This window comes from Epinephelus moara, chromosome 3 (assembly GCF_006386435.1).
Source record: "Epinephelus moara isolate mb chromosome 3, YSFRI_EMoa_1.0, whole genome shotgun sequence".
NCBI lineage: Eukaryota > Metazoa > Chordata > Actinopteri > Perciformes > Serranidae > Epinephelus > Epinephelus moara.
The window spans coordinates 27,995,267-28,023,150 of NC_065508.1; the positions used below are offsets into that span (position 1 = coordinate 27,995,267).

General features: G+C 42.1%; 1 protein-coding gene across 3 annotated transcripts in view; it reads left to right on the plus strand.

Moving 5' to 3' along the window:
* The window catches only part of gria4b (glutamate receptor, ionotropic, AMPA 4b), a 181,091-nt gene that overhangs the window by 81,980 nt on the left and 71,227 nt on the right, over positions 1-27,884 (plus strand). For all 3 annotated transcript variants that reach the window (XR_007569420.1, XM_050037021.1, XM_050037030.1), the window contains exons 3-4: positions 8,983-9,222; positions 23,071-23,255. Coding sequence is in view for 2 of the 3 variants with exons in the window: in XM_050037021.1 (XP_049892978.1) it covers positions 8,983-9,222; positions 23,071-23,255 (425 nt within the window). In the remaining variant the exon portion in view is untranslated. The remainder of the gene's footprint in view (positions 1-8,982; positions 9,223-23,070; positions 23,256-27,884) is intronic.

Here is a 27,884-nt window from a genome sequence, read left to right on the forward strand (position 1 = left end):
AATCAGAACAAAAATATATCTCTATATCGACTGTCCCGTCACATCTGATGTCAGATCAAAGGGGATTGGCACCGTTTGGCACGTTTGGCACGCGTAATGGAAACCCAACCTGATTTGATTAACACAGCTGCAAACTAATGAGTTCACATCCCTCTCAGCCAACCACAAACAGCCACAGCATCAGATAGGGAGTATATATTCAGCATCTGTCATCTTAGAAAAGTCAAAAGAAAAGAAACAGAGTGAGACTGCGAGAGAGAAAGAGAGAGCGCGCGCGCACGAGAGAAACGCAACATTGATTTACAATTGTGGTGACCTCCTCCCAGGCTACCTTTGCATCATCAGCCCGTGGAGGTCTGCTCGCAGTTCCGTATATTCGGACACTGCGAGCTTGGACCTCCCGGACCAAAACATCAGTTTCCTCCTGGGAGAAGTTTGGCCGTCTGACGCTGCTGCTCTCTTCTGCCATGGCGAATTGAGTAAACTCTCATTACGCCTTCGCGCGGCGCATTTAAGGGCGAGGAGAGGGGCTCATTTGATTGGTGTGATGTGTGTAAAACCCACTCCACGCCTTCTCTCCTCCCTCTTTCCGACTTGCGCAGGTAGGAGGGACGGAGGTGGGAAAGAGGAGTAGCTGCGCCAGGCGCACAGTGTGTCAAACTTGCACAATCCGCCTGGCCACACCCAGTTGGCGAAGCGCAGGTGTGCTGCGCCCCCACCTCGCCCGGTCTGCGCAACTAGAGCCCATAGAATAACAATCTGAGCCTGTCAGTGGCAAAAATCAACCCGGTCTCACTCTGAAGTCGTCGAAAACCGGCGCATGGTCAGTAACTTCTGGTGTTAGACACTGATGCCGTCCTTTCACATTGGCATAATACGCGGTCGGTCACGGTTATTGTTTAACGGTGCCTGGCAGCATCAGAGAGAAATGTGACAGGACAACAAAGAAAGTTAAGGTAGCAGGAGTCCGAGTCATGCGGGTGGAAGAGGTGGTGGATGGGTCCAACAACCACCAACTTTCACCTTTGAGGCTGACATTAGACATTAGACTTTAGACATTCATGTTGTGTGAGGAAACTGTGCAGACAATGATTTCTGTCTGCTTTTGGAGAAAGAGTCAACATAGTAAAAGCAGTGATTGACTGAATGGAAATCCAGAAGAGATTGTCATGTTTGTCACCAGGGAGAGATACTGATGAAGCAGGCATGAGGCAAGCTGTTAGCTGTTGATGGTTTTTTTTTTTTTTGAAGGATTCCTCCTTCATTGCTGAGGCAATCTATTTTAATGAAATGGATAACACTCATCATCTGCCATTTGGCATGTAGCATAGCTCAGTCCTGTACTGTCCACCGTGCCAGAGCTTCTCTGGGCAGCATGCTCTCGTTGGCAGCTCCTGAATATGTTGAAATGTGACCTTGAAGAATCCTTTGTAAGGCTCAGAGTTGGACTGAATGTACATCGTGAAAACTTTTTGCAGCATCCGAGGTGATGCGTCTGAATGGTGGCCAGTTGGACAGCTGCTTTAGGATTTCCAAACTCTAGCTGATGTTTATGATAATGTAGCTTATGTAGCTTTTTACCGTGGGGGACAGTACTCAGTATCAGTATCGTACTCTTCATTTTCTGCAACTTTATACTTCTACTGCACTACAATTCAAAGGGAACTATTGTGTTTTACCCCACTAAACCTGTTTGGTAACTTCATTTACTTTGCAGATTCAGATTGATAATCCAAAATATAATTGAGTACTTTTACTTTTATTACATTAAGTATATTTTAAAGCTAATACTCTTGCACTTTTTACTGTCGAATGCTTGACTTTTACTTGGAACAGAGTATTTCTACACTGTGCTTTTATGCCCTTCTTGCACCACTGTCTTTTACGTTGTTCCACATAAACTGAAAATGTTTTGCTTGATATACGACTTCAGTGTCTCAACAGTCTGGGGGCTCCATTGTCATATTTTGTGCTTCATCATGTCCCACACATGATCAGTAGGAGACAGGTCTGGACTGCAGACAGCTCAGTCTAGTACCTGCACTCTTTCGCTACGAAGCTACGCTGCTGGAACACGAGCACAATGTGTCTCATTGTCTTGCTGGAATAAGCAGGGGCGTCCCTGAAAAAGACGTCATCTGGATGGCAGCATATGTTGCTCCAAAACCTCTATGTGCCTTTCAACATTCATGGTGTCTTCACAGATGTGAAGTTACCCATGATGCCATGGGCACTAGCACACCTCCACCATCACAGATGCTGCTGAACTTTGAGCTGGCAACAATCTGGATGTTCCTATTCCTCTTTATTTTGGAGGACAAGACGTCCATGATTTCCAAAAACAGTTTGATGACCACAGCACACTTTTCCACTTTGTCTCAGTCCATCTCAGATGAGCTTGGGTACAGAGAAGTTGGCAGCGTTTCAGGATGTTGTTTATCTTGGCTTCACTTTGCATGGTAGAGTCTTAGATGCAGTGATGAACTATGTTTACTGACAGAGGTTTTCCAAAGTGTTTTCGAGCACATCTAGTAATTTCCTTTATACAATCATGCTGGTTTTTTAATGCAGTGCAGCCTGAGGGGTCAAAAGTCATGAGCATTTAGTGTTGATTTTCAGCCTTTTCTTTTGCTGATATTATGGATTGTAGATGGTGAGATAACTTAATTTCTTGCAACTGTGCTTTGAGAAACATTGTTTAACTGCTGGACTGTTTGTGCAGTTTTTCACAAAGTGGTGAATCTCATGCCGTCCTTGATTTTGAATGACTGAGCCTTTCGGGGATGCTCCCTTCATACCCAATCATGATACTATCACCTGCTACCAATTAACCTATAGTTTATCAGTTTGAACATTAAATATCTTGTCTTTGGGCTGTATTTAATTAAATATAGGTGAAAAATGATTTACATATCATTGCATTCTGTTTTATACAGTGTCCGAACTTTTTTGGAACTGGGGTTATTAAACAGTCACTATACTTCATTACAAATTCGACATGAAAACATATTAGTAAAAAATACATTAGTGATTTTAAAGGATGTCTAACAAACACAAGACATCCATGTATACCTTTTAAAACAAATGTCTTAATTTTAACCTCTTTTTAAATGGCGTTGTTGCAATTGATGCAACAAAACATTTACTAACATGTAGATTGATTAATGCTGTTAGTTATATCCTGTCCTTTGTTCTCCAGCATATTTGTGATTTAAATGTGACAGTGAGTGTGCATGAGATAAATTTATTTTAATGTTATTGTAATCAGTACCATCACTATCGGTTTATCGGTCTTATTTATAGGACCGCCTCCATGCAAGAGTGGCAGAAATACAGTATGTTCTTGATTCAAAAACATGGTAGCAGAGGTTTAAATGAAATATGACTGGTTGTGGTGGTAGTGTTAGTATTGCTTTGCCCTGATGTCATGAATTAGGCAGTAATTAAAGACAAACACAGCAGAGGGAGACAAAGTTTGAGCCAGTCAGGATTTGATTTCAGACCCACTGGTTTCCTTTTGTGGTGTGTTGTTTACTCAAACTGGTATTTGTACATGATAGCAGTGTAGTATTGACAAAGAGGGTGTGGGCGGACATATAGGAATCCAAGCATGTGTGCATGCGTGTGTGTGTGCTTGATGTCATCCCATCCCTTGAGGGGACATCAGTGGGCTGTGTGGATTTTCCAACCTCTGGACTCCTTTCTTGGTTGAGTGGACACTCTCTCTACCACAAATCCTGCGAGCCTTCAGCCTTCAATATGGACACACACACACACACACACACACACACGGGCACACACACACGGGCACACACATACACACAACCTGAGAGTAAATGTTAGTCACTGTGGTCTTCAGGGAGCAGGTGTGTCCATATGTGCAGTTAAAGTCCGACTGCAGCGTACAAATCTTCCAGCTCAGTCAACTGAAGAAAATATTGGCATGTTATGTTCCTGCAAACCACAGATACACTACATTTATATATTTCATACATATATACATTTTTCTGAGGTGACTTAGTTCTGATTACATGTCTGTAAGCTGACTTTGTCATTGGGAGCTGGACATTTGGATGGTTTGAGATTTAGGAGAGACGGCTGCCAAGCTGCACAGCACTGCAGACAACTGAGACCAACAAACAACAAATCTTGGTTTTTTTAAGGGAGACATTGGAGGCATGATTTGGGCACCAAAACAGGGTATTTTAAGCCAAAACATGATCTTTTCCAAACCACAACCAAGTGGTCTTGTGCCTTAAAAAAAACCACAGCGCTGTAGGAAATAAAAGTTTGAACATGTCCACTAGATAAAATGTACAAATGACATATCCATGGTTTGCAGAATGTAAAAAGCCAACATTTTTTACTGATGATGAGGCTGTTTTTTTCTAACCTCTGCTTTTTGAAAAAAAAAACAAACATCAGTAGCCAAATGGAGAAATGTGTGTTTTATATTTTTAGTTTTCATGATGGCGCCTCCAGTCGTTGCTTTTTCCAATCTATGCTCTTGTCAAAACCACCAGACTCAATTGAGAAAAACATTAATTTTAGTTTGCTGAACACAGGAGATGCTGGTCTACTGCTGCTTCAATAAGTTAGTTAGTTTGTGTTATTGTGCGAGTTTGGTAAATCCAAATTAACCTTTTTAAACACCAAAGTCACACAATAACACAAACTAACTAACTGAATGAGGCAGCAGTAGACCAGCAGCTGCTGTGTTCAGCAATGTTAAATCACTGTTTTTCTCAATGGAGTCTGGCTTTAAAGAGAGCGATGTATAGACCTAATTTTCCTGTTGGAAATCACTGTCTCACATTAAGGTAAAGCAGTGAAAATACTCTCAATATAGCGTACACTTACACTGATATAGATTTTTGTAGGTGGGACTTTTTTTAAGTGGCTAATATAGGTTTTGTTGCTGACCGTCCACAGCAGTAAATTGCTTAGTTTCCATGTCTGACTCCAGCCTGCTTCTCCAAACTGGAGTTGTGCTTGCTGACATCTACTGTGTGCAATATACTGTCTATGGATAAGTACCCCATACAACCCCACTTCAAAAAATCAGAATTATCCCTTTCAAAACATACCTGCAAATGTCTACACCCATAAGCTAAAAAAAAGCTTTGGTCTTCAGTAGACCCTTTTAGGGCCGACACCACCACAGGGCTGTAGGCTACATAGGAGTCTTAAAATGTGGTCTTGTTGTGTTACTGGGAGCCAGAATAGAAGGAGTCATGGCTCAAAACTAGCCGCCACTGCCTGTCAGAGACTACTATGGTTAAATGTGATAAGAGGAATACTGGATTTCTCTGGAACGCTAACTTTTTAGCACATTTGCTAACGTTAGCTTCCATAGCAAAACAAACTGGAGGAAACTGTTCAAGTGTCGTCCTCCTTTGTAAGATTGCCTTCCTGTGACATCATCCATCCACTGAGTGAGAGCATACGGGTCGGCCAGTCTGGTCCGGTTGGTCAGGTTTTACTTATTCAAGTAACACTGGCGGTCCCGGAGAGTGAGTGACCTGACATGGTGCGTTGGTAAATTCAGTCTGACGCTCGACACTAAAATGAGAGCCCTGTTAGTCGAAGAAACAGAGCGTTATATTTCTATATGAATTAACAAACGGTTAAATTAATCACACATTCACTCCGCTCTGCGCTCTGCTGCTCCGTCTCCACAGACAGAGTGCCCAAAGTGCTCTCTGCCACTCCAACAGTGCGGTACATTGTGACAGTGTTACGAATTTAGTTCACTACGGCAAACGGAATGGATATTTCCGAACGCACCCTATTCAGAGAGACTCACATCATCTTCCTCCATTGTCTAAAACAAGCCAACAGAACTTGCTAGCTAGCGCAAGCTAATGTCTGTGGAGATTTGTTTTGACTCCAGCTAAGCCCTGCCCACCAAAAACGTCACACTGTTTACTAACCCTGAAAGGGTCTAGTCCTAGTGTAAAATGCTGTCTGTCCTCGGCTTTTAAGCTCACTTGACAGCACAGGGTTGTTCAGGTCAAGCAAACATGTGCCCACTCAGAGGCTTGAAGGCAAGACAGTACAGGAATCCTCCACAAGTATGATGCTCTGAATCATAACTTCTTTCTCTACAAAAAAGTTCAATTACCTATTAAAATTCTTGAAATTAAATCTATTCTGTCTTTCCCATCGTGTCAAACATCATTCTGCACTGTGAAGGTCAAACATCTGAAGTGACAGGAAGCAAAGCACATTCTTCAGTCGACGGGGACTTTAGTATGAAAAGGATGTGTTTTCATTTTCAGATTTCAGTTGCACTTCAAAGTCGACACGCTCATCATTTGAGATTAGGTAGATAACTCACATGTCTCTTTCTAGTCAAGTACAATTCTTTGGATCCATGAAAATAAATATTTGTAGCTACATCTCCCCAGCTGGCACCAACTTTTAATGAGTCATGACACGAGGAAAAGCAAACTTTTAGCTGTGATATTACAACAAACGCAACCACAGTACGGTCTTGACTGCCGTGTTTTTCCTGAAACTGTAGTTCCCTGCACCTCCATGTACCTTAATTGTGTGTACAATAGAAGAAGCTTTCCTCCCTCTGTCTCCCTGACTGGTGTCTTGTTTGTCTCAGTGAAGGATGAAGCTGCAGGCAGATCAGAAAGACGCAGACTCTCTTTCTTCCTCTCTGTCTCTACAGTAGAGTGCTGCACTCTGTATGGAAACAATGGGTTTGTCAGTAAAGCTTGTTTGCTTCCCCCACCCCCCATTTTCCTTTAACAACGAGAACATCTTGAGCTCTTCCTTCAGTTTGCCGCTCGCTCTGATTCTCCTCGTACCCGGAAACTGGCAGAGGATGCTCATTATCTTGCCTTTCTGTTGTTGTTCTGCGAGTGTGTAAAAAGTGGGCAATTACAGTGCGTCTCTTGTAGACAGCCAAACCTTTCTATAATGAGGAGATCTCCTTAAGCAGGACACACTGTGTGTATGTGTGTGTGTGTGTGTGCTGTGTAGACTCTGTGAAATCGTGAAGTTTCCATTTAATTCAAAGTCTGACCAATAAAACACAACACACGCAGGTTCAGTTTGTGCTGTTTTGATGTCATGAAGCAGCGCGGCATGAATGCGATGTGTTTTGTTAATGGGGAAGACGTCCTCTAGAATATATCTGCACAACAGCGAGGGGAATGATTCAATGCGACGCTAGGAAGTGTTGGTACTGTTGTTGCTGTTTAAATGGGGGAAGAGAACAGCTTTTGAGATGAAAGCATCAGAGGAAACGGATGCGTTCAGTTTTGATCTCTGTTTACTGCATTCAGCGGATCCCTTGAAAGGATTTAAAGTGGTAATCAGTGGGATAATGGTTTGTTATTTTGTCTCCAGTCGTGGCGCTAAGCATTCACTGCTCTGGTGATTTTTGCACGCCATTTCCCAGCCATCAGTTGTCATTCAAAACGACGCACATTCGTTTTGTCTTCATCATCTGCTCAGGTGCATTTTCGACTAAGATGGCTATCGCTGCTCACATTAAGCACCCATTTCTTCTTCTATTCATCATGAGCAAAACTGGAAACAACGCTTCCTGTGTGCTCGTATTAGTTTCCTGGCACTGTGCCAAGAGTTGTACGTGTTTCTCCTGAGATGAGCCCTCATTGTGTGCATTGTTGTTTTGCTTCTACACAATGAAATAATCACAGGGGAAATGTGCTTAATAAAAGATAAGTGAACTGATTCACAGCCTGACAGCGTCCTTGTTGCATAAACTGTGGATGCTTGATTTGAGAATAATAGATGGAAAAACAATAAGCTTTTTGTTCAAACAGGAGAGAACAATAAGAAAATCAAAATATATTACAGATGTATTATATTTAAAGCTCCAGTAATATATTCTTTTAATGTAAACAAGGAATCCAATGACTGTAAGCGCTGCAAATTAAGAGTAGGATGATATCTGGTTTTATGGCAGCTCACAATAAGTTGAATCAGGATATTTGTAAATGTCTTGTCCAGCGACACCCAAAGACACTGCCGGGCAACCAACAATAAGACAGACTCTGCAAAAACACGCTGCATATGCACCATACACGTAAGATGTTGGACCTGTGATGCCGAATGTTGAGTCAAACAAAGTGTCAAGCGATTCAAGGACAGTTACATGAATTGATTAGAATAGAAAGGTTTTGAGGAAAAAGGGGGATTAAACAGATTAGTTAAAAAGATTTCAGAGAAAACCCAGAAAGAGTAAAAGCATCGAGCGGTCAGGGATTAAGCTCAGAAAGAATGTGGAGAAAACTGATTAGATAAATGACTTCAGAGAAATAAGAGGTGCTTATGAGTACTGACGGGGCGAGGTGTCCGTCAAGGATCCACTTTGGCCTTATGTGGTTACTTTTATTGTTTGCATATTCCTTGATATGTTTTTCAAAATTTCAGAACTGCTGCCTGATTAGCTCAGTCAGAGTGCCTCACTAAAAATTCAGGAGCTCCTAAAGGAAAAGTCAGGGTACAGAGAGATCAAGAAAATGAAGGAGCAGAGACGCAGTGGACAAATGTTTGACAAAAAAATGTGAAGGAGCAGCCGGTATGACAGGCAGAGCTGAAGCAAATAAACCCGCTGTATCAGGCTACGTTTTAAAGCTACACTGAAGACATGGGTAACATATTAAACTAGAGGACCTAAGGCGTCTATTGGTATCAACTGTGTTTAGTTATCTTGTCAGAAAGGGGGCCAAATAATGCTCCAAAGTTACGCTAAGGACACACATATGTGACTACCTCTGCTTTTCAAAATAAGAAAACAAGGTCTTAAGAGTAGACACAAGTACAAGATACTAAATACATGTGGAATAGGATTGATTGGATTATATTCCCAGGAGGGTGTGTTAGGTGTGGATGAGGGGCCCACTTTTGAAAACGTTGTCCCCCTGCTTGTATTTCCTGGCTGGCCTGCCTTTGCTCTATCTTCTTGTTTCGTAATTCATTATTTTTTTCTTTCCCCAGTTTGCTCCCAGTACTCCCGCGGTGTCTTCGCCATCTTCGGCCTGTACGACAAGCGCTCGGTGCACACGTTGACGTCCTTCTGCAGCGCCCTGCACATCTCCCTCATCACGCCCAGCTTCCCCACCGAGGGCGAGAGCCAGTTCACCCTGCAGCTCCGGCCGTCCATCCGGGGGGCGCTCCTGTCCCTCCTCGACCACTACGACTGGAACAAGTTCGTCTTCCTGTACGACACCGACCGGGGTGAGTGATGAGGATCGGCTGCTTTTGTCTTTCCTTTGAAAAGTTGTATAAAAGTTGGAGATGGTAGTGCCAGTGTGTGTGTGCTGTGCTTTAAACAACTGAATGAACTGATGTGACCAAAACTCAGAACAGTAACAACACATGACACAAGTCTGACGTTTTATATTATGCCACAGAGATGTGTAATCCCCTTGAAAATGACAGGTAAAATTTACAGTAACAACAAAATGGAGGTAAAAAGCAAGTCAAACTGCAGTAACTCCACTTTGTGCTTTTTAATCTCTGTCCTCTAGAGACTGTCAGCCACTTACTGCACTTTGTGCCACAGAGAAACAGACATCTAGACAGATAAACCAAGAGAGACATATCAAGTGAAAGCTTTGGTGAGATGGCTGTGGCCGGTCTTGGCTAAAGCTGTAACAAAATGTACCTGCTGATATTTTCCTGGCTGTTATATTTTATTAAAGATATTCATATTGATGAATCAACATCTTGAGAATTCTGTTGGTTTCTCCACGTAATGACTGGGACACTAGCTAAATCCCATGTCTGTCAGAAGCACAGTAGCGAGTTATTATACTGCCACAAAAACTCAGAGGCAGGAGGTCAAGATGGACTGATGTTTGCACATATAAAACGACAGCAGTTTACAACCTGTCTCCTACCAGTGCTATGCAATTGTTCCGACAGATCATAATTTCGAAGCCGCAACAGCACAAAAAATGTCCCATCGGACCAAACAGCCTGATATCCTGAAAACAAATGGGCGTTGCTGTAAAGGGCAGTTTTCTTTGAGTATTTTCTCCCAAACAGAAGCTCATGTTGTGTCCAGATTGCCAGTCCACACCTGTTTTCGGTTCAGTCTATTGGGGTGTCTGAATTATGAGCAGTCAGAACAATGGGCAGTCCCCCATCTACCAGTCAGTGTTGGTGTCTTTTAACCATAACTATGATCTTTAGCTTTAGTTGGCTCAACTTAACCAAACCTTATCCATAAAGATGGCGGACAAGATATTTGTTTTTGGTCTGCTGACAAGACCAATCATTTTTTTCAACTATTAGGACCTGTTGGATTATCTGCATGGTTTAGTACAATAAATCTAATTTTACAGTATTTCAAGAAATGTCTGACACTCTCAAACATTACATTGACCTAAATATAGGTATATTCATTCAAAGTAATTGATTTATTTACATTAAGTGTAGAATTCTGTCAGTAGACGGGTACATGGTGTTTCTTTGCCCTCGTGCGTCCTACATGGCGATCACAGAGGTGTGAATGGATGTGCTCGCTAAAATAATGGCTGTTTTTAATCCACAACATGTCTTGGGGCCACCAAGTGATCAATATTGCAGTGCAGCTGCTGTTAGAAGTGTTGTGGATAGTGTTAGACCTCTCCCTCCATATGTCTCTGGCTCCACTCCCCTCCTGAGGACCAGGGCAGCGTATTTCTCTCATCTGTGTGTGTTTCTCCCTCTTTGGATTTTTTCTTTGTCCCCTTTCATTTTTTTTTTTTCTGTCACCCACCCAGTCTTCGCCTCTGNTGCTTGGATCGCATCTCCACATCTCGCTTTCATACATTTTCCAGAAGGTAGTCAGGGGTGTTTCATTCTCTCTCTGTGGTGCTGTGGGGGCTGCAGTGAGTGTTTGAGCAGATTGGCTGTACAGGAGCAACAGAGTGAGGACCGTATCTGGATGGCCTCCCTTCAGAACAACTCATTCCCTGGCTCTTTTTTCCTCTTATCTCAGGTCGTACACGCTTGACTGGGTAAAAAGCCTCCTCTCCTCTCAACAAAAACTACTTGTATCTGATCAAGTGTTCTCCAAAAACACAACAAAGGTTCCCCGCTGTAAGACTGTGCTGCCCCACAGGCACACAAGTAGACTTTTAGGTTGCTTAAAGCCTTAATCTGGCATCACGACTGATTCAAGAGCAGTATTCTTCCGTAAAAGGAATACAGATGATTTTATGTGTGATGTCTCGAGACTTAAAGGAGAAATTCACCCCGATTTACGTGGATATACAATCAGTTTGATGGTAATTGTAGTTGATTGAAGCAATAAATTCCTCATTGTGTGCTGTACTGAGTTTTCCTTCTTGCACAGCTGTTATTTCAGTCCCTACATGCACCAGGATGCATTGCACCTGAGCTCCTGACGCTAAACCCCCAAATACTCCCCAAACCTGCCCAGCACATGGAAGTAGGCATCTCAAACACGGCTCTGTTTACAAAAAGTAATAACTTACTTTACTGTTCCACTACAACACCGGAAAAACAACATAAATTTGATAACACTAGTGTTATCAACAACAAACATGCCTTATTGTATAGTCCCTGGAAGCTGTGTCTGAGCACCACAGCCAAAAGCTATTACTTAATCGGCCAGTGTTCTGTGACAAAAGTACTCGCTCAGTGATCATCTGCCCTCTCACCCCCGCTGGCCTTGGTTTATTCTTTCCACTTTATCTGCAGGGATCCTAAAGAAGGTCTCCAGTGATTTCCCGACCGGCCTCAGTTTGCCCAAAAACTGCTTACTGCTGATAAACTCAAGCACATAGGGCACAAGACATATTTACAAAAGTTAATCTAGATGTTGATCTTTATCTTAACTTCAGACTCGACAGAAACAAAATAAAACTCAGTAAAACCATTGTGGTTCATTAGTACACTGTTCCAACAATCACCAACTGTGGTTTGGCTGAAATAAATCCTTAATTCACCGGGTAAGATGTGTATTTCCCTCTTAGTCATTCATTGGAGGCAGGAGCAAAATTAAATGACCAAAAAAATGTACTCAGCCAGTCATCAAAATATTTATCCAATGTTCTAACCATAGTCTCAGCACACCTCTGTCCAAGTGAGGAGCAAAACGTCCAAGCATCATAACGCACACATGGGCTCTGTCTGGTTTGTAGTTCAGTGCAGCAGAATGATTTCAGTTATCTTCCAGTTTAACCAAAGGCACCATCAGTCACTGTTAGCTCTCTGCAGCTCAGGTTCTGGATGGTCCCCTGTCAGTGGTGCCCTGTTGTATGGCTCAACTGCAGCCTTGGTCGCTTTTCGTTGTATTTTCTCAAGTGGGCATAAATACCTGAATATATGAAAACATTCTCACTCCGACCTCGTCACATATCGACCTTTGGTCTTGGACTTTTCATGTCCAGATACAACGTGCAAGGTACCCTGGGTGCGTTTGTTGTTGACGTTCTGGGATGCCGTGTCAACTTCAGCCTGTTACATGCATTGTCTTCTTTCAAAATACACTTCCGTTTTCACAGGAAATTTACAGTTTGCATACAGTCTTTTTCAAAATAAAAGCGCTACGTCGGTTAATATGGGTGTGTTGGTGTTATCCAGTGGTACAGTAGCTAGTTTAGGCACTAAAGTCACTAGCGTACCTTAGGACCCGTCATAATAGTGTGCACAGGGGACCGCTGTAACTACGTTATGCCACTGATATACACCGATACCAGTACATCTGTGAGAGGCTAATATTGGCTGATAAAGTGGGGCTCTCATCACAATGACCTGGTGCCCATACTGACACCTTTACAATATTTATATTTGTCTTGTCCAACCAACAGTCCAAACATCAACATTATTATAAATACATTAAAAATAATAAAATAATTCAAAGGAAAAGCAGCAAAACTTCACATTTGTGGTATTTAAACAGTCAAAATTTGGTGGTTAGTTTAATTTATGTAAAAAAAATGCTAAAAAGTGCTTTATATACACTTCATGTTTTATATATATAATCAAATTGTTTATTTAAACCAGTATGAATATTACTTGTACACAAAGTAGGCTTGAGATTATATATCAATTATAAATAATTCATTTGATCAAACTGCCAACAGACAACACATCAAAGAAAGAGTGAGTTACAGCACATGAGGATTATGGCACCCACCATAGCGATACAACACCACTTTATCCTGTTAAAACAATCCTCACAACTTGGAGTAATTCTTATAAAAAACCCTTTTGATTCTTTTGATCTGACGACCCTTACAGACTAAAGGAATATGAATAATGTACAGGGTAATCAAGGAATGGACACATAATTCCAGGTAGCCAACCCACTTTTATACATCTGAAGAACCTCTATAAAATAAAAAAAATGAATTAACCCTAAAACTGGACACCATCATACTAATCATTCATTTCACAACAGAAGTTCACAACATGTAGAAAACACAAGCAAGAAAATTGAAAGCTTTAAAAAGAGACAGTTTAGTATTTGCAGGAGCCTGACTTCCTGTAACAATGACGGCCCTGTTGCTGTCTCTGTCCGTGGTGCTGAAACCAGTAAGCAGCCAGGAACTTCTTTCAGCTGACTGATGGCTGATGTTTGAGCTCTGCCATTCTGCTGAAGTTGTTGTCATCCTAACAGCAGGAAACACCGGCTGTCAAGGATATGAAAAACATGACTGGCTCAATATGGGTACTATTACCAGCTATGGCTGTATTGAGATGACCTTGACTCACGAAGAAGGAAGTGATTGTTTTCATAGCAGATGAACCATTTTGTTGAAGAGCTGCAGCAGTATCTGACGGCACTTTTCAGTTGTTTCATAACTCATATTGTCATGAAACATTTACAGAAATGTTTATTGATTGCAATCATCTGCTCAGTTTTACTCATCCTCCTCCTCATAATGTGTCTTTTATTTTTATTAATGTCCTCGTCCTACATTTCTGTCATTTACTTTTTATTCCGTCCACCATCTCTTTTGCTGTCTGGTTTGAAAGCAAATTTCTGCACAAGCATTTTTTTTTTTACAAGTCTAGAAATCATGCGGCCGTCTCTCTGCAGTTTTGCAGGAAAAGCAGAGTCAGACACCGTCCTTCAGATTATTATTATTATTTTTTTAATTTCCTGTGGAGTAAAGTAGGAGTGTACTCTGGCAGTTTTTCTAACGAGGACGACTTGCATATATTTAAACCTCAACTGTGTCATGAGGAGTTGTGTCTTTGTTGGAGGGGACAAGAGTGTGTGCCTGACCGTATATGTACATTTTAGTATGCAAGTGCTTCAGAAGGCTTTTGGGTACAGGCTGCAGCACTTTGGCCTGAGGATTTTTTTTTCGCACACAGCGCCAGGCATTCATCCAGTATTGACTATAATGTAGAATCAGCCCACGCATGGCTGAGCTCAGTCAATGAGCGCCAGTCTGACTCCCTGCATCACAGCACCAGAGATATAAGAGGGCTGGTTACTGTAGCTCTGTGCTGAGAGCTGCTCCTCTAAGCTTCCCCCTTAAACACCAACACACACTCACACAGGGAAAATAATTAATAAAGATTATACAAATGAATAAAATACAAAAAGAGTCCAGGAAATGTTTTAGAGAGACAAAAGAAGGAGAGGACGAAAGAGGTGAAGATAGGAGGTTAGAATAAAATAAAATGAATACAAGACGAATCCAGGAAAATGTTTTGGAGAGAAGAGGAGACAAAAATTAAAAGGAGATGAGAAGAAAGGAGATAAGAGATAACAAGAGGGTACGCAAGGATAAGAGAAGAAAGGAGAAGATAGGAAACAAGGAGGTAGGAGACAGGAGGAGAGGAGAGGATACAATGAAGGAGGAAAGTAGAGGAGATCAAACAAGGAGGGGGGAAAGGAAAGGAGAAGAAATGAAGGGGAGGGAGAGAAGAAACGAGGTGAGGAAACAATAAAGGAGAGGAACCAAGAGGAGAGGACATGAATTGGATTTCATTTCCTCTCCTCTCCAAAGGACAAGATAGAAAACAAGAGAAAAGGAAAGGAGAGTACCCGAGAGAAGAGGAAACAATGAGGACAGGAAAGGAAAGGAAAGGAAAGGAAAGGAAAGGAAAGGAAAGGAAAGGAAAGGAAAGGAAAGGNGAGGAAAAAAGAGGAGAGGGGAGAAAATGAGAGGAATTAAAAGAGGAAACAAGGCAGCAGGGAAATAAAAGAGAGGATACAAGGAGGGAGGAAAGGAGGGGAAACAAGGAGGGAGGACAGGACAGGAGAGGAGAATAGATGAGATGGGAAGAAACAAGGAGGTAGGAAAGATAAAGAAAGAAACAAGAGGAGAGGAGAGCAAAGCAGAGGAGAGGAAAGGAATGTAGAGGAGAGGGAAAAAGGAGGGAGGAAACAAAAAGAGAGAATACAAGTAGGGAAGAAAGGAGAGGAGAAGAAATAAGGAGGTAAGAAAAGGACAGTACAGAAAACAAAAGAAGAGGAGAGGAAATGAGAGGAAGTTTGAAGAAAGGAAATGAGAGAGGAAACTAAAAGAAAAACATACAAGGAGGGAGGAGATGAGAGAGGAGGAAACAGGGAGGTAGGAAAGGGGAGAAGAGACAAGAGATGAGAATAAACAAGAGGAGAGAAAAGAAGAGTAGAAGAAAGGAATAGAGAGGAGAGAAGAGGAGAGCAAAACAAAGAGAGAGGAAAAGACAGGAGAAGAAACAAGGAGGTAGGAAAGGAAAGGAGAGGAAATGTGAAGAAATGAAATGAGCGAGGAAACAAAAAGAAAGGATACAAGAAGGGAGGAAATGGGAGGAGAGGAAACGAGGAGAGGGGAGGAAACAAGAAGAAAGGGTAGGAGAGAAGAGAACAGAAAAGGAGAGGAAACAGGGAGGGAGAAAACAAAAGGAGAGGATGCAGATTGGGATGAAAGAATGGAAAGAATGGAATAAAGGAGAAAGTAAACAAAAAGAGAGGATACAAGGAGGGAGGAAATGAGAGAAGATTGAACAAGAAGGGAAGAGATGAGAAGGGAGGAGTAAATGAGAGAGAAGAAGAAGACAGGAACAGAGAGGAAATGAAAGTAGGAAAAAATACATTAAAAAAAAAATAGAGAAAAGTTGAGGAGAGGAGAAGAGCCAAGGAGGAAATAAGGGAGGAAAAGAAGGACATAGCGAAGGAAACAAGCAGATCCACCTCCAGCAGATGGACTGGTAACAGCAGTGTGAAGAGGACATGATGATGTCTCTTTTTAAAAGCATAAGCCTCTCTGTGGAGAGCAGGAGGTGAGAGTAAAGGACAGACTGAAGGAGGAAGGACGGATGGAGGCTCAGTGGACAGGCACTGACAATATGCATCAAACTGGAGGGTAAAGATGGGACAAGAGGGACGGACAGATACTGAGAGGAGGCTGAAATCACACACATAAAGCCAGATGTTCACTTCCTCTCCTCTCCACAGGCTGCAGCTGCTTCCATCTAGTGTCCAGCTCCGCTCCAATCAACACAACATGCGTTAGCGTGCACATTAGCTCGTGGCTGTGTCTTTGACGCTGATGCTGATTGTGGATGGCTGCTGCTCCACATACAGCCTCGGGGCTACACATTTATCAGCTGGTAATCAGCTGGCCCTTTGCACGCTTTGCTTGCCTCGGCTGCCACCACTGCGGCTTCCTGTTCCATGCGCTGTGTGTACAGCGTGCGGCACAATAGGACATGATGAGAGATATCACAGACGCCGTAGAAGCAACCCACTCCAGCTGCTGATTTGTATCTGGGGAGATAGTGGAATAGTTTCTGACTCCCGATTGTGATTTAGTTTCCTACTCTAACCTTTTTAGTAATTTAATAACAAAAATGAAGCTCTTTTAGTTAAATTTGAAATCATAATATCGATAAAATCATAACAGCTAGCGAGCTTGTGTATCAACAGATCCATCTCAGTGACAACTGAGCATGCTCCATCGTCCCCAAGCAGAGACATATTGCTCAACATGAAACAACCGACTTTATTTACAAATTCACATGACTGGGAGCCTGGTTTAACTTCAAGGTGGGAAAAGGCCAACAAAACAAAACAAAAGTAACTCCATCTTGGCTCTACGTGTCGTGGCCGTCTTCCGAGATGAGCCAATCACCTGCTGGAGCCGGTAGCCGGTGCACCGGTTGTCTCTCCGTGTCAACACATTGTGCACATCAGGCATTCTCACACTGACTGGAAAAGACACAATCGTAACACTTCATCTGTCGATGAGGACAGTTGGAAGAGTCAGTCATAGCATACAAAATACAAAATTTGTTGGTATTACATACAGTTAAAAGTCACCGCACCATCAGGACTCTTCATAATAAGCTTTTACTCTGCAGTCACGTGTCATGTCGTGATGAAAATGAGACCGTTCAAAACATAATGAGCCAATTTTCCAACTTAGTTTTATTTACAACGTAGGTCATGTATTGCATCATAGCATCATACCTCTGCCCTCTATGAGAATGAGTCTATGGTAAACCAGAAGGACAGGAGCACACAGGTACAATGACACAAACTATGGTTTCACCCTACAACACGCTAACAGTGAGACAAAACAGCTGCTCATTTGTAGCAGAACGGCTCCAGTCAATACAGTCAATAGCAGCAAAGTAGCTGCAGCTACCACAGGGAGTCGTTTTCATCCCAGCCCGTGGCATCCCAGCCCTGCACACAGTCCCTCCTTTTTATTATGTTTATTTGTCAGGGACCATGTATTTCAAGCAATAAGAAGAGACGCTTTGTATCAGATTTAGCCACCGGCTACTGTCTGTCTGCGGTCCCTGGGCGGGCAGACACAAACGCCACAAAGTAAACGCAAAGGTAAAGAAATAAAGTGAGTTCACACCGGGAGATCTGGAGACTTTGAATGTGTTGAAAGCAGCCGTGGTTGTTTTTCTGTTCTGAGTTTTCCTCCTCAGAGAGAAAAACAGAAGTACAGTGTGAACATGGACTGAGATTGATCAATTAACAGAAAGTTCTTCTGCTCAACAACTACGTGTGCCCTCGAGAGAGGATAGAAGACACAAAAAGGATAAGATGGGTAAAGATGAGCTTTTCTGTTTAATATATGGAACTGATGGTTGGTTGTAGGGAAGTCAGTGTCAGTACAGATTGAACCTTCTCAGTAACTATCCTATGGATCGCCATGAAAGTATCTACGCTCCCTACAGGATGACTTTCTATAAAGGTGGGGGACGCTCTGCTGTTCCATCTAGTGGCATCATAAATACCGTATTGTAGTATATCAACTGGGCTTGCTTGAGTTTCTTCAAGACATTTCACCTCTCATCAAGCTTCTTCAGTTCTAACTGACTGGTGTGGAGTCGCAGGGTTTAAACTCTGTGTGGGTGTGAACCCTTACAGAGTCATTAAGGTCGTTTACCCCAAAGACCACCCCTCAAAGACGCTGTAAGGGTTCACACCCACACAGAGTTTAAACCCTGCGGCTCCACACCAGTCAGTTAGAACTGAAGAAGCTTCTTGATGTCCAGTTGCCTACGATATAGCATTTAAGTTTACCACGACCTGGATGACTGAGAATCTTCACCGACATCTAGTGCCATCGTCCACTCATTACAAAGGCTGGTGGATATTTCCTTTTGTTTTATCCAGAGTTTGGTGAACAGCACAGAACAGTCAGTATGTTTTTGGTTATTTGCAGGTGAATAACATCTAGTTGTCTGTTAAAACTGGACAAAATTTCATTGACAACTTGAAGCAGATCATATCATATACTTTGTTTTAGTGGCATTTTGATGTCTTTATGTTTTTCTTTCATGTAAGGATCCTGACACACTAAGCAGACGTTCGGCAATTGGTCAATGTTGGGCTGTCGTTGAGCGTCTGTCGCCCTTGGTTTGGTTTGGTTTGTTTTTCTTTTTTTTTGGGGGGGCCAGTTCAGTCACCCTGATTTGCAGCTCCGCTTAGTGGATGAGAGGAGAAACAGAAGTGAGGAAAGCAAACAACGAGCTAAAGTCAAGAGGGTGTGAGATGGAAACAAACTAGTTATATGGGGTGTTTATGCCTCTGCGCTGGGGATAGCCATGGCCAGAGGCATTGTGTCTTCAGGTTGTATGTATGTCTTTCCGTCCATACATCCGTCCACACGTCCACCCATACACCATTCGTCCCATTCTCGTGAAAGTGATATCTCAAAAACGCCTCAAAGGAATTTCTTCATACTTGGCACAAACATTCACTTGGGTTCAACAATGAGCTGATGATGACAATAATTGGATTTTGGTGGTCAAAGGTCAAGGTGACTGTGACCTTGCATCCATCTCATTCTTGTGATACCTTAAGAAGGCTTTGAGGGAGTTTCCTCAAATTTTATACAAAGTGAACTGATTAGAATTTGGTGGTGGAAGGTCAAAGGTCAAGGTCACTGTGACCTCACAAAATGTGCTCTTTGACCATAACTCAAGAATTTGGTCAGATACTAAAATGGTGACACAAATTTTGAAACTATAGGTCGTTTGTGCTGTCGGAGGGAAGATGTGTGTGTGAGGCATCCAAGTTTTCATAGGGAACTGCCCATTGGTCCGACAGCCCATTGGTTCTACATCCCATTGTTCCGACCATATTAAACTCATTGTTCCAAAGTCCGTTCCGAAATCATCATGATGCCCTGTGGTTAAGGTCTGGTTAGGTTTAGGCACAAAAACCACTTGGTTAGGGTCAGGAAAAGATCATGGTGTGGGTTAAAATGAAAAAGAAAGTGACAAACACATAAGCCGGTCGCGGCGCACCATACGCCCGCCGCGAGCCGTTCAGCACCGCGGACAGTCGGACTAATGGGATGTCGAACCAATGGGCTGTCGGACCAATGACATGGACCCGTTTTCATAGACATGGATGTAAACTGTCAGAGAAACTTTACTGGTTCAGAGAGGCATACAACTGTGAAGCAGTAATTTTAGTTTTTTTTTGTTTGTTTGTTTGTTTTGTTAGCCATTGAGGTTTTTAGCAGAAACAGTTTGTGAATGTTTGTGTTATTGTCCGCTAGCGCACAGTAGTCACTTTTCTATCAACATTGAGATGTGTTGTTAATGTGCTAACTGGCTAACTAGCTTCTTGAATCCATTCCATCAGTCTTCCCATTTCCCTTTTCGAATGACGAATACAGAGTACTGCCTCCTGCTGCTATGGAGAGTTATTTCCTCTCACATAGGTGCAGAACATACATGCTAGTTGGCCATCGGCTGTAGTCTTTGCAGTGTGTTCCACTGTAGCTTTTTAGCCGAGACAAAGGCGACATAAGGTGACAGAACAGTCGGCCTTCATTGCCACTTGTTCTTCGATGTTGGTTTCAGTGTGTCCAGACCTTCACAGGTTATACATGATCTCCAAGTCACTTTTTTTTTTTGTAAAAGGGATTTAAAAAGTTCATCCTTTCTTACATTTCAGTGTTGTTGTGCAGGTATAGCAATGAGATGCCTTGCAGTTATGGCGTCTTTTTTCATTTTCAGCTGAATTTGTCGCTTTTGTTTTTCCTCTAAGTGTGCACCAATCCACAAATGTGCCATTTTAAGTTGTAACAACACCAAAACTCAGTTTTGATAAGCTTCAAATGTAATCCAATGCTGGCCTTTCAAAAGAGAAAAAAGGCAAGCGTCCTGTTGCAGACCATAAACCGCAACATCTGCGATTTTTTTGGTTCCAGCTGGGGACCTTTGCTACATGTCATTTTCCATCTCTTTCCCCTCAGTTCCTGTCATCTCTCTAATGTCAACTGTTTATAAAGGCATGAAATAAGATATTAAAAAAATGTGTCTGTTCCCAAAGCCTCGCATGGGAAAGACCTCGTGACAGCACATTTTGAATTTCATGCTCTTTTCTAGCTTTTGCGACGTGCAACCCCATTTGTCTTTTGTCATAACTGAGAAAAGGAACAATGACTGTGTCTGATTCAAGTCCCAATAGTTAGTCAAAATGCCATGAACCAGCTCTACCAGGAGTAACTGAGGACATTCTGAGATGATACATGCATGTGGGAGAATGTGTTTGTCGTCTCAACCAGCAGTCCCTCCTGGCGCCGACATCCCTCTAACAGGGAGCAAGGGGCTGAGGATGGGATGGAGGAGGTGGAGAGGGAGCCGGGTTGCCAGAGCACAGGTTAATCCACTAATTGGGAGCAAAGGGAGACGGGTTGCCAGATTGTGATGGCCACCAGGAGGGGCCGTTTAAGGGGGACATCTGTTCCTGCTGGAGAACAGCCGCCCTCACAGCTCCCTAGTTTCCTCTCTGACACTCATCTTCTTTATACACAAACCTGACAGTGTGCCCCCCCCCCAACAGTAATGTTACATCCTACTCATGGAGGCGAGCCTGTTTCACCGCCTGGACCAAAAGCCAGGATCTGGCTGGAAAAAGATAAAAGCTTGAGAGGAGTTTGCTTCAGCATGGTGTCTTTTAGTTTAGAGAAGGGTTGTCTTGCCAAGGATCTTGTGTCAACTAAAGCCAGTTTCTGAGTCAAACCACCAATTATTGTGTTTTATCACTTCACATGAGCATATTTCAGCCAGGAAGTATACCAGCCTCAGTTTCATCAGTAAACATATTGAGGAGCTGTCACACTGACACGGACTAAAAAGCATTCAGGAAGCACTTAACGTCTAACACTAGAAAATGGATCCAGATCTGCCTCAGAATACACACATAGACATCAACGGGATACATGTGATGATTTATATTTTCTAGTTCTCTTGAAGATAATGAAAATGTTCTAAAATCTCACAATCTGAATGGAACCATGTGGAGTTCTTACACACTATGAGCTACAGCACAAACCTGATGTTTTGAATATTGGGTCCACATTTTTGTGTGTCTTACAAAGTTCACATCAGCGTGAGGATGCATATGTAAGTGGGTCATGGATGTATTAAGATGCCTGGATTCAGCAATGAATGTGAAAGTTGTTCAGTGGCACATGAAGCCAAGATGGTTCAACTGCGGCGTGTAAAATTACCCAGATGATCCGAGGGTTTATCAGCACCACTTCTGCACTGTGCAGCCAATAGAGCAGCCACTCTAAAGACTTACAGTGACTGAATGCGACTGAGTGTTGCAGAGTGTCTTACTTCCACCGGCTGAATGGCTAACTTCTGGTTTAGCGTTCTGCTAAAATGAATGCGGGTAAAATGATTTGATCTTGCAGCTCTTCTGGACTTCGGAAATTTTATGGGGACCAAATGGATCAAATCCTGATAGTGAAATGAGTCATTACCCTCAAAAAAATGTATGCATTGATTTACAAATGTCTCTTTCGCAATTTAAATCAATGGGAAAAAGCAGTACCACTGTTTGGCCACTATGAAAATTGGCTTCAAAGCCCAACACACTTCCCAGGGGCCTCAAGTGCACAAGCATGCGTGTAACACAAGTTGGCATTATTGCTGTGTAATTCCACTGAGTTACAGCTGATGGCGATAACGAGCCTAGAAACATGGCAATGCTCCAGTGCAAAGTAGAGAAGAAGAGTGATCGCTAGCAAAATGGATGTTCTAATATATTCAAAAGTCTAATGTTTTGATGAAGTAGAAAAAGCATTTAACATATTTGTTGGGCATGGAGTGGGCGCCTCGTGTTTTGTGATTAAAAACCGAATGAAAACCCACTGTCTTTGTTTGAGAGGAAACTTCGAAATACTTTGCTGTAAATGGAGGGGAATCCACAAATAGCCACTCTTTGTTCCTCACGTGTTTGTTAGCCTGTCGTCGACCTCTCAAAAACACTTTCTTAACATCCATAACTTTGCTTTTGAGATGTCACCTTTGCCCCCGTCATTTTTACTACGGCCACTAGAGGTCAGGTGAATTTGTTTCTTTTTGATGAAACTTTCCACTTCATTGATTTGAAAATGTGCATTTGCTGTTTGTTCATATTTACAAAGGGACGAGGGGTATATCAATGAATATAGTAAGTTATTAAGCATACTGAGCTTATCTTTGCCTACAATGGATGGTACTCACATTAAACATTATTATGTATTAGGATCCAATAAATATATTGAACAAAAAGATACTCATAAGTTGTGTAAAGTTAAGTTGTGTTTTCTTTTCCCTTCTTTGATGTGTCTTGTCCTGTGTGTCTCACTGTATCAGGATACGCCATCCTGCAAGCCATCATGGAGAAGGCAGGACAAAACAACTGGCAGGTCAGCGCCATCTGCGTGGAAAACTTCAACGATGCCAGTTACCGACGGCTGCTGGATGATCTGGACCGGAGACAGGAGAAGAAGTTCGTCATCGACCTTGAGGCTGAGAGACTGCAGAACATGCTGGAACAGGTGATGCCACCACAACATCAGCATTTGTTGTTATTTGTGTGTCTTTTTGTCAGAGCAGTCAGACTAAATTGCAGCACATTACTGTAGACAACAAGTCCAGACAACCGACCAAGCTAGTCAAACTTGTTTGGATGGGAAAATGAAGGTGAATGGTAAAAATTTTACGCAAAATGTTCATTGTAAATATCGATTACAGTTTCCCATGAATATATAGTAAGAGATAATGGACAAAATGGTGCCCACTGAAAGTTGGTTCCCCAGGACATACCATGGATGTATGAAGAGAATTGGATACAGAGTTGGGGATGGGGCCCTGTTCATTGCTATGAAAGTTGCTCAGTGGTGCATGAAGCCAAAAAAGTACGACTTCCTGTGTATAAAATCACCAACATCTTCTGCATCCTTGGGCCAGCAGAGCAAGTGCACTTGAGACTTTCGCTGGTGGAGCAGTCAACTTCAGGTTTGGCACTCTGCCAACTTAAATAGGGATCAAATGATTTAATCGTGCAGCTCTCCTACACTTGTAGACAATTGTTATCAGACAAAGTGGATCAAATCCGGATAGTGAATTGAGTGATTTTGCAGGGGTTGTGATGCTTAGAAAAATGTATCCACCAATCTCGTTCTCGTTCACAATGTATGGGAGTAAGTCTTTATGGGCCCAATGGCATCACATACAGACCTGGAAGTCCTCATTTCATGGTTTGACCACTATGTCAAATTGGCTTCAAAGCCTGGTGCTGTTCCTGGGGGCTTGGGACACCAAACCTGATCTTCCTGGTTTGCTTCATGTTCTGCAGCCTGTGTGTTGCTTGTTAGTGTCTGTGCCTGAGCTCCGCCGCCCATCCCTTAGACTTTACATTGATGAGAGATGATGTTAGGCAGTTAACAATCGTTAATCTAGCCTTTAGGAAAGTTGTCGTGGTTTAAAAATCACAATGCAAAGAGTAATACTTGACTTTGTTTGCAGTTTGAGGTGCTCAGCACATTTTACAGATATCTCTTTTATAATATTGGTCTATGGGGAAAATGCTTTTTGGGCCACAGGGGACTGGGATGTTGTGGTACCTCAGATGGGCTCTGTGACAAATTTGTAAAAAAAAATAAATTAAAACAAGGCTGACCTCTCATGCTATATCCATACCTCTTAATGCATCAATTCAGAGCCAAACATCCTGGCTTAGCTTTGACCTGGCATACTTGCTGTTTGCCTGATTTCTGACAGAATTGTCAACTCGATACACTCTGAATGTTTTTTTAATGGTTTCCAGGAAACTGTTATGATGCAAAGGCAACTGTGTGATAAGTAACGAGGCAGAGAATATTTGTTCTTTTAAGATGAGAATGAGAACGACAAATGTAATTAGACATTTTGCGTGTACCTTAAATCTAAAACTCTTAGTTTCCATACCATAAGATCAACAAAATCACTTTAATTACTAAACTTTTTCACATTCTCTAAAATGCAACTGCAGGACCCCAGAAGCTGAATATCTACAAAGAACAGAAGTTAATACTTTACACAGTTACTGTTTGTTTCACTCTGTTTTTTCTTTTTTTTTTCTCGAGTTTGTTTGTGCTAATTAGAAAGTTTTGAGCTTGGAAACAGTCTGTTTGGATCTCCGGTGGTGTTAGTTGGCATGAGCACACTCAGAATACGATGTGTGCCTTCTTCCTCCTCCTTCTCTTCCTCTTCACCCCCTCATCCCTCCATCTTTCCCTGGGGCAACTGGTGTCTCTGTAATTGTTCAATTATTCAGGAAATCTCCACTCTGACATCTGTCATAGTTCTAACAGTTTACTTTGCAGATGTGTGTAAGTCGGAGAGTCTCTTTGCCCCATGCAGCAGCAGCAGACTTCCTGCTCAATGACAGTGTGTAGAACATCTCACAAGTAGATGTGATTGACTGTCATACTTAGAGCTTGTGGGATGATAGTCTTTTTTGTAGCGGTGGTCAGAGTGAGACATAAACATCTATTTTAGCCTGCATTCATTCCAGCTGTCATCCTGTTCATATTTGCATCTTGCCAAATTCTCCTGGTCCTGGACAAGGATTTGAAGACGTAATTGGGTCTCATTAGCTGCTTATTAACAGCACGGTCAGTACATATCAAGGCTTATAGGCAACCAGATGTTACTTTGAATGTAATCTCTAAATGCAAACCTGTTTCACTTACAGATGGGACTTTAATCCGCTGGCAGCTAATTTGCAAGCTGTACAAATTGTACCATAGCTGCTTAAAGTTAAAATTAAAGTCCAAGAGGTGTCCAGGTAACTGAAAGGTACTGTAAAGCCTCTTTCAGACATGGACCTTTTTATGCATCCGCGCCAGTGATAGCCATGGCCAGAGGCAGTTATGTTTTTGGGTTGGCTGTTCATCCGTATCTATGTACGTGCCATTCTTATCAATGTGATATCTTAAGAACATTTTAAGGGAATTTCTTAAAATTTGGCACAAATGTCTACTTGGACTCAAAGACAAAGTGATTGGATTTTGATGGTTAAAGGTTCAAGGTCAAGGTCACTTTGACCTCTTCTGTCTCATTCTCATGAATGTGATATCTCAGGAACACCTTGCGGGAACTTTTACAAATTTGGCACATACGTCCAGTTGGACTCAGGAATTAACTAATTAGAATTTCGTGGTCAAAGGTCAAAATTTAGGGTTGCTGTGAACTTGCATCTGTCTCTTTCTCATGAACTGATCAAAATTTGGTGGTCAAAGGTCAAGATCACTGTGGACTTGTGTTTGCCACATTCTCCTGAACACAATATCTGAAGGACATCTTGAGGGAATTTTTTCAAATTTGGCCCAAATGTTCACTTGGACTCAAAGACAAAGTGATCAAATTTTCGTTGTTACTTTGACTTCTTCTGTCTCATTTTCATGAATGTGACATCTGAAGAACACCTTCGGGGAATTTTTTCAAATTCGGCACATACGTCCACTTGGACTCAATAATGTACTGATGAGAATTTGGTGGTCAAAGGTCAAAATGCAAGGTTGCTGTGAACTTGCATCTGTCTCTTTGTCATGAACTGATCAAAATTTGGTGGTCAAAGGTAGAGGTCACTGTGACCTTGTGTCCACCACATTCTGTTGAACACAATATCGGAAGAAGACCTTGAGAGAATTTCATCAAATTTGGCACAAATATTCACTTTGTTTCAGGAATGACCTGATGAGAATTAGAAGGATGAAAGTCAAAGGTCAAGGTCACCATGACCTCTTTTGTCTCATTCTTGTGAACGTGATATCTTAAGATCACCTTGACAGAATTTTTTTCATATTTATTTTATCATATATTTTTCAATATCTAAGGAAAGCCTTCAAGGAATTTCCTCAGATTTGGCACAAATGTCCACTTGAAGTGAGGAATGAACTGAATTTGATGGTGGAAGGTCAAAGGTCAAGTTCACTGTAACCTCACAAAACATATTTTTGGCCATACTGTAGCGGGAACTGCCCATTGGTTCGACAGCCCATTGGTTCGACATCCCATTGTTCCGACCATATTAAACTCATTGTTCCGAAGTCCGTTCCGAAATCATCATGATGCCCTGTGGTTAAGGTCTGGTTAGGTTTAGGCACCAAAACCACTTGGTTAGGGTCAGGAAAAGATCATGGTGTGGGTTAAAATGAAAAAGAAAGTGACAAACACATAAGCCGTGAGCCTGCAGCGGGGCACCATACGCCTGCCCTGAGCCGTTCAGCACCGCGGACAGTCGGACTAATGGGATGTCGAACCAATGGGATGTCGAACCAATGACATGGACCCACTGTAGCTCAGGTTTTCATAAGCTGACAAAATGACACAATTTCACACAGATGTCTACTAGGACTTGACGGGTTGGCGGAGGCATACAACCCCAAGGCGGTGATTCTAGTCTGTAACTGTGTCAGTAATATGTTGGTGTCGTATCTGAATAAATGACCAAGTCACATTCACCAGGTGGCATCTGTAACATTTCCAACATGACACAAGTCTGCACTGAATGTCATCACATTAGCGTAAAGGCTGCAGCAGCACAAGGTTAAATATTCATGTCTTGTTCTGACTTTTTAAAGAGCACTGTAATAAATGTATCACTTAATGATTATCTCTAATGTCTAACAAAATCTGCTTGATAAATCATGGAAAATTGCGAAAGAGCAAGAGATTCCTCTCTTATAAGATCAGTCTGGTAAAATGATTTCCCCCTCACAGTGCAGAGTAAAGAGGTAAAAGTACACAAACAGGTAAAAGTCTCACACAGGTGAAAACAAAAAAACCCGGCACAACTGCAACAATAATCAGACCAGTGTTCCCTCTATTTTTCACTTAAATTTCTCTCATACTCATGATGATGTAATAATAGGTTATAACAGAAAATGCTTGTCTTCATTCACATCATTATTTTCCAATTCAGAGTTGTTTTCCAGCGGTGACATCTCCCCTTCTCACATCAGATGCCAAATATCACACCAGCTTCTTCAGACCGGTCCTGTCATGTCTGAATGAAGCCGCTATCATGCATCATATTCTGTGTCTGAAATGGGTTGAGAGGGGGCCTGTTATGCTTTTCATTATTGTCTGTCATATATATGTATATATACAGTATATATATATATATATATACACATATA